General features: G+C 45.9%; 1 protein-coding gene across 2 annotated transcripts; it reads right to left on the bottom strand.

Moving 5' to 3' along the window:
• Window positions 1-2,646: 2,646 nt before the first annotated feature.
• On the bottom strand, window positions 2,647-7,017 carry DNAJC22 (DnaJ heat shock protein family (Hsp40) member C22). 2 transcript variants are annotated; one of them, XM_081311913.1, is made up of 4 exons: window positions 6,827-7,017; window positions 6,343-6,404; window positions 4,347-5,296; window positions 2,647-2,935 (listed from the first exon to the last, which is right to left on the bottom strand). In XM_081311913.1, the coding sequence occupies exons 3-4, from the start codon at window positions 5,184-5,186 to the stop codon at window positions 2,750-2,752; spliced, it is 1,026 nt and encodes a 341-aa protein (XP_081168039.1). In that variant the 5' UTR covers window positions 5,187-5,296; window positions 6,343-6,404; window positions 6,827-7,017; the 3' UTR covers window positions 2,647-2,749. The 2 variants fall into 2 exon arrangements, with proteins under 2 accessions (XP_081168039.1, XP_081168040.1); XM_081311914.1 differs by lacking the exons at window positions 6,343-6,404; window positions 6,827-7,017 and adding an exon at window positions 6,190-6,238.
• Between the last annotated feature and the right edge of the window lie 459 nt (window positions 7,018-7,476).

Genomic DNA, 7,476 nt, shown 5'->3' with positions numbered 1-7,476 from the left:
CTCTCTCTCTCTCTCTCTCTTTAAGGAAGGAAGAAAGAAAAAAAAAAAGAGTTGACTTGTTCAGACCAGTGAAAGAAAAAGCTGTTTTTATGTGAACCTTCTGCAGACTGTGAACTTCTGAGCACCTCCCCTTACATGCTGGGTATAAAACTCTGAAACTACCTGAACTCGGGGTGCAGGGGGTTAATTGATTACAGCAAAAGCTGTGCCCTCTGAACCTGGTTGCAGCCAAATAAAACTGTTTCCTGCTATCTTCGGTGCCTTGCCTCATTTGTCCCTACAACACCTAGACTTCAATATTTATGTACCCATATTATCATTCCCCATGTGTTAGTAAGATACATTGCTGTGATCAAAAAACCTGACAAGAATAATCTAGATGGGCTGGAGCTATAGCTCAGTGGCAGAGTGCTTGCCTAGCGTGTGTGAGGCACTGGCTTCAATCCTTAGCATCACATAAAAATAAAAAAATAAAATATATTTTTTTAAAAAGACTAACACTTCCCCCCAAAAAGAACAACCTAGAGAAGGAAAAGTCTTTTTGCACTCACAGTCTCAGAGGTTCAGTCCATGGTTGGCAGACTCCATTGTTCTGGGTCTAAGTGAGACAGAACATCATGGCAGAAGGGCAGGTGAAAGAAAACTCTCAACTCATGGTAACTGGGAAGTGGGGAGAGAGAGAGAGAGAGAGACAGAGACAGAGAGACCGAGCGAGAGACAGACAAAGTACCCAGGTAGGAGCCAGGGACAAGATATAATCCCAACTGATATGCCCCCAATGACCTACTTCCTCCACCCTCACTGTACCTACAGTTACCACCCAGTTATCCATTCCAAAAAAAAATTTTTAAGTAGGGCACTGTGTATGCTTGCAATACCAGAGGCTTGGGAAGCTGAGACAGGAAGATTGTGAGTTCAAAGCTAACCTCAGCAACTTAGCAAAGCCCTAAGCAATTTAGAGAGACTCTGCCTCTAAATAAAAAAAAAAAAAAAAAAGCAGTGTGGAGTGGGGGAGTGGGGGGATAGGGGGGATGGGGGGATGCAGCTGGGAGTGTTGGGGATATAGCTCAGTGGTTAAGAGCCCTCTGGGTTCAGTCCAGGGTACCATATACACAAAAAAGAGCAAGTTATCAATAGGCTTTGGAAACCAAATTTTTTTGGTACTGGGGATTGAACTGAGGGGTGCTTTACCACTGAACCACATTCCCAGCCTTTTTATTTTGAGACAGGGTCTCAACAAGTTGCCTAAGGTCTCCAAGTTGCTGAGACTGGCCACTAACTTGCAACTCTCCTGCCTCATCTTCCCAAATCACTGAGTTTACAAGCATACATCACCATGCCTGGCTTCCATTCAAATTATTAATCCATCAAATGGATTAATCCACTGATTAAATTACAGCTCTCATGATCTAATCATTTCACCTCCAAATTTTTCTGCATTACTTAACATGACCTTTCAGGGGATACTGTCTATCTAAATCATAATACCCCATCAGATTGTAAAGTCCTGGGAACAGAGTGTGTACCTCAAAATCAGACCTCAAGAGTTGAGAAGACCTAAGAACTCAGCCAGTCCAACCATTCAGGTAAAGTTTGAGGGATCTCTACAATATTTTTCTAAGCAGAGGAACTGTTTCCCTTCTGCAGCAGCTTGTTCCTTTTGGGAAAAGTATAGTTGTAGAAAGTTTTCTGTAAATGGAATTTTTTTTTCAGATTTTGAAATTTAATCTCAGTCTTACTCCTTGGTAATCTACAGATAGATCAAATCCTTATTGTCACAGGACAGTTTATGAAATATTAGAACTCTCATATTTTTCCTTCAACCTTCTTTTAAAAAATTTTTTTATTAGTTGTTGATGGACCTTTATTTTATTTACTTATATATAGTGCTGAGAATCGAACCCAGTGCCTCACACATGCTAGGCAAGCACTCTACCACTGAGCTACAACCCTAGCCCTTCCTTCAATCTTCTAACCCAGTGCTTTTACACATTTTTAAAAAGTCAAATGACTTTCCTCCACTATACATCAATGTACCAGGTGTGGGATAAGGCGGTTGATCCTTTGGAAGGTATTTTATTGTCTTTATAATATGCCTTTCACTCTTTGGTTTTAAGCAAATGTAGTCAAGAATACCATAGCAGCAGTGCATTGTGGCCCAGGCCTATAATACCAGTGATCTAACTGTGAGGCTGAGCCAGGAGGATTGAAAGTTTTAGGCCAGCCTCAGCAACTTGGTGTGAACCTCAGGATCTTTGTGAGACCCTGTCTCAAGATAAAAAATAAAGCGGCTGGGGATGTGGCTCAAGCGGTAGGGCGCTCACCTGGCATGCGAGCCCGGGTTTGATCCTCAGCACCACATACAAACTGAGATGTTGTGTCTGCCGAAAACTAAAAAATAAATATTAAAAAATTCTCTCTCTCTCTCTCTCTCTCTAAAAAAAAAAAAAAAAAAAAAAAGACTGGGAATGTAGCTCAGGGTAAAGTGCCCCTGGGTTAAATTCCCAGTACCAAAAATAAATAAAGACAATAACCAAGAATGCAGAACATAAATGTATTTTCTACCACAATTGTTCTCAGCCCTATAAGATTTCCACATCTTCACTGCAAGTAGACAGTTTTTTTTTTTTTTTTTTTTTTTTTTTTTTTTTTTTTAACACTGTTGGGATACCTCAGATGGGCAAAAGAAGACTTAGGATAAGCTGCCCGGCTCTGCTGTGAAGACTCCATTCTCCAAGAAAGTTGATTTTCACCTCTGGGATCCTCTGGGCTTCTTGGGCTGAGTCAGAAATTCATATGCAGCCTGGATCTCCAGGAAATGCCTTTGGGCCTCCTCTCTCTGGTGCTGGTTGTGGTCGGGATGCCAGACCTTCACTAGCTCCCGGTAACTGCGATGTATTTCTTCATTTGTTGCCCCATCTGAGAGGCCCAAAACCTTAGGAAAACAGAAGCTGACAAATTAGAATCTCACAATTTGTACATGGGTCTCTCCCTGCTCCTTTGCTAAAGCAGGCTATTAGTACCTCTGAAACAGTTCACCTCAGATTAGAATTCAAGTTTTTTGGGGTGGAGGTTTAACTCAGAAACATGGAATAAGCTATGTATCTTGCAGAGCCAGGATTTGCCTTTAACCACAGCTGCATTTTCCAACCTAGAATTTCACATCCCTGACAGGATCTCTTCCCAACAAGAGGAGGGGAAAAAGACATGTTTAAGAATGTCTAGGGATTGGGATTGTGGCTCAGCGGTAGAGCCGCTCGCCTAGCATGGGCAGGACCCGGCGCCACATAAAAATAAAGGCATTGGGTGTGTCCACCCACACCTATAAAAATAAATATTAAAAAAAAGAATGTCTGTAGGAGCTTTATTCATGATAGTCTCAACTAGAAACAACCCAAATATTAACAATGGAATAAATAAACTGTGGTGTACTCAACGCCCCTGGGCTCAATCCCCAGTACCACAAAATAAATAAAAAGGGCTGGGTATGTGGTTCCATGGGTTTAATCCCCAATACTCCCAAAACAAACAAACAAAAAGAATATAGATTGGATGATTCCATTTATTTGATGTTCAAGAATGGGCAAAACTTTCACAAGGCCCTGGGTTCAATCTCCAGTACTATCAAAACAAAAGGGGGACATGGGTAAAATGGATGTGTAGTGATAGGACTGTGGGTGTATCTCAGTGGTAAAATACTTACCTAGCTTTTGCAAAGCCCTGTTTTTTTGTTTTTGTTTTTGTTTTTAAAGAGAGAGAGAGAGAGAGAGAGAATTTTTAATATTTATTTTTTAGTTCTCGGCGGACACAACATCTTTGTATGTGGTGCTGAGGATCGAACCCGGGCCGCACGCATGCCAGGCGAGCGCGCTACCGCTTGAGCCACATCCCCAGCCCGCAAAGCCCTGTTTTTGAGCCCTCGCAGCACATAAACAAACCATTGAACAAAAAAGAAAAAAAGAAAGTAAACCTACTCTGGTTATGGAGTCAGAATAAACGTTACCTTTGAAGTGGGAGTATAGATTGGGAAGGGGAATGAAAAAAGTTTCTTAGTGCTGTAAATGTTCCATGCCTTGATCTGAGCGGCATATACATAAAAATAGTGTATTTTATATATGTTATACCTCAATAAAAAGTAAACATATACACATAAATTTCTTTCACTCACTACTAGTGTCCTGTACCTTTGCCCAATGTACAGTGTTCCAAAGAAGCTAGGACACCTTTCCTGGACCTGGCTATCTGAGATAAGAACAGTACTTCCATGTGGAGGGCACCAGCTCCAACAAGGCTTATCCTAACACCCAGAGCCACCCAGGTTGGAATGAGAGGGAAGAAAGCCTTACCTGGTAAGCCAGCTGGCGCTTCTCATCCTGAAAACTGTGAACAAACTCATAGAACTTCTCCCACTCCTGGAAGTAGCGATTGTTGATACCTGGATCCCCAACTAATAGCCACCAGATTTGGTAAGGCAGAAGGAGGACAGACTCCATAAGGCGGCCAAGAAGGGGGAAAAAGCTGAACCAACTTAAGAAGGAGCCAAGTGTTTCTGACACATAACTGAGAGTGGCAGCTGTGTTCCACAGGGTACTGTATGCCAGCGGGCCTGTGAAAGCAAGGTAAGCCAAACCCAGCCGGTAGAGCCGCACACTGAGTGTCTCTGACTCCACTGAAGGTTTATAGCGGCGATGCTTCTGGGCTGTGATGCTGGCAGCCAAGCTGATGGGCAGGATGGCTATGGGGCGGCCATAGAATATAGGGGAAGTAAGAAATGCTGCTCCTAGAGTGTTCTTAAAGTCTGAGGTTTGGTTGCCAATAGTAGCCACCAGCAAGACACCTAAGCCAACTGCCAGTGGGAGGCCCACAATGTAGAAGTTGGCCATGGAAGAAAAGCTAATCAGAGCCACAAGGCCAAAATATATGCCCACTATCATCTGGGCAAAAAAGCGAAAGGGACTCAGTGGGGGTATCCCCTCTCTTGAGCTCTGTTTCTGTCCCTGGGCTCTGTTGGCTTGAGCTACAAAATTTGGGAGATTCCAGAATTCCCAAAGCCAGCCCAGCCCACCTCCCCCCAGGGTAAGCATCCAGAGCAGGGCATGACTGTCCCTTCCCAAGTATAGGTGGTGAAGCCCAGCAGGGCCCCCTACAGCCCAAAGGACATAGGTCACAAGAAGTCCTTTCGCCATCCTCTAGGGCAAGAACAAATCCAATGGCATTTGATATTGCTCAGAGTGCAGAAATCTCAGGTCTTCTATGGGAATCATGCCCATCATAGCCTCAGAATTATCCTTAGACCCTAAGAGATGGAAAAAAGAATCATAAGACTATATACAGGTCCCATTTCTCTTTTCAGTAAAAGTTGAGTCCAGATCTGCCTTAGTATCCCTGAAATGCTAGTTGTCCCAAACCCTTTGTTCAGTACCTCAGTTCTATTCTTTATAACCATGACAACTACAAATTCAAAGGAAAAAAATGTTTTAAGTGCTTTCGGTTGAGAAACTGAGAACTCAGGGCAGGAATGAAAAAGCAGAAGCTTAAATTTCAGACCTGGAGAATGACTCACAGCAGAGTAGTATGGATAGAAAGGGCTGAACAGGATGTCTTTCCAAAATTGCCACACATTAGTAAAGCCCCTGCCTAACCTTCTCCCTGTTCCCATTCTCAGCCCCAACTTCCACTATGCTCTCAGTCACTTGGCCCAGGTTTCAGCTCCTCTCCAGCCTTCCCATCTCTCCAGGACATAAAAATTTCCCACGAACGGGGTCCCGAATTCCCTTCACTTAAACATTCAGAGAAACATTTTGACTTATACCTTAGCACCTCACAACTCAACTACCTCCTTCCAAGGCAGACTTGTCCAAAGCCACCGGGCAAATTTTCAGAATATCAAACCAAATGCCAAAGCTACCTGCCGGTCTGTCACCCCCAGCCAGCACCGCTAGACCCAGGTGGGTCGGCAGTACCTGGCCGAACCGGCTCCCAGACAGCGTCAGATCAGCTATTTTCTTCAACCACAGAATCAAAATGGCCCCTCTCATTCTGCTCCCACTTCCATCCAAGTGGACTTTGTCTCTGACCTCTATGTCACGGAAGTCGGAGGTCTGGTATTAGGCCCCTCCCTAAGGCCGTCCCAACCCCCTCGAAATCACCTGCCCGCCCTACACTCCTATCTTCCACCCTCTCGCTTACACTCAGTTGAAGGTTTCCAGGCTCACCCCGCCTTCTAGGGGCTGGCCCCACGCCCCACCTCAGCTGGAGCGCGCTTCCTGCAGCACCACGCTATGACCGCCAGGTGGCGGTGCAGCTCACGGAAGGGCGGGCCAGGGAGGATTCCAGACTCACCTTGTCGCGAGGCTGGGGTGCAGCAGGCAGTTCAGAGCTCTGGAGCAAGGAGGAGATTCCATCTGTAGTGCTAAAAACCAGGCTTTTGATTGCATCTTCTTGTCCCCACAGTGGAAAGTGACCCTTTCCTCACATCAGGCTGCACACTTCTCTAATCACTCTCTGCTGCCTTTCAAGAACTGCCACCTCCAGTTCCTCTAAGACAACCACTGACAGGTTGGAAGGAAGGACCCCCTCACACAAAAATTTCTCTCGGTGCCCTGCCTTCAGGCCTTCCAGATAGGGGGTTATACGTAAAGGCCTGAGCCTGGGCCTGAACCCTAAAAGCCTCTGGATCCACTGGGAGCTCCGAGGTTACTCTGTCCCGCCAGTTAGATATTGGTGAGGGAGAATCAGGACAAAAATAGAGGGTCAGAAATGCCCCAGCAAGTCAGCAAAGCCACAGCCCAGGACTCAGGGGAAAAGTAATCGGTCTTCCTTCCACCTCTGCTCCGAAATGGAGCTGAAATGACTTCCTTTCAGTGACCCGGGCTCCATTCCTGCGTTAGGAAACCGTGACCTTGACAAATCATGACGCTTCTAGGGCCTCAATTTCTTCCTGTTAAAAAAAAAAAAAAAGGAAAAAGAAAAGGAAGGAAGGAAGGAAGGAAGGAAGGAAGGAAGGAAGGAAGGAAGGAAGGAAGGAGAAAGAGAAAGAAACTGGGAGAGCTTCAATCTCTAAGATCTTCCAGTTTTGACTCGATGGAGGGGCGGGGCCCTGTAAGCCTCACTCGGGTCGCCTCCCAGCTGCAGGCAAAGTGCTGTGTTCCCTCCCACCTGCCTCCTCCCGCCCCTAGTCCTTATAACCTTTACCCGGGGAGACACTATATGGTCCCTCAGGGCTCTTTTGAGGGGCCTCGACTGGGAGGGACAGAGAAGTGAAGCCCCAGACGCGCGCTGGGGGCGGGGGAGGACTGGACGCTGAATAATGAATGAGACTTAATTGGGCCCGCACTGCGCCGCGGCGCGCTAATCTTGGCAAACAGCGCGGGCGGCAGCGGCAGCCGCTGGACAAACAAACTAGCTCCCGGCGCAGGAAGAGGGGTGGGGACCGTAGCTGCGGAAGGGGGAAGGAAGGGGGGAGCCGCCCAGGCA

The sequence above is a fragment of the Spermophilus citellus genome (assembly GCF_964194105.1).
Source record: "Spermophilus citellus genome assembly, chromosome: 10".
NCBI lineage: Eukaryota > Metazoa > Chordata > Mammalia > Rodentia > Sciuridae > Spermophilus > Spermophilus citellus.
The sequence above is the reverse complement of the archived record's forward strand: the minus strand, read 5'-3'. Positions and strand labels throughout refer to the sequence as shown.

Excerpts from the sequence above, each read along its gene's own strand:
- DNAJC22 (XM_081311913.1), bottom strand. The coding sequence starts at position 5,186 with ATGGCGAAAGGACTTCTTGTGACCTATGTCCTTTGGGCTGTAGGGGGC. Across the intron at positions 2,936-4,346 it reads AGCGCCAGCTGGCTTACCAG|GTTTTGGGCCTCTCAGATGG; the intron begins GTAAGGCTTTCT and ends TGTTTTCCTAAG.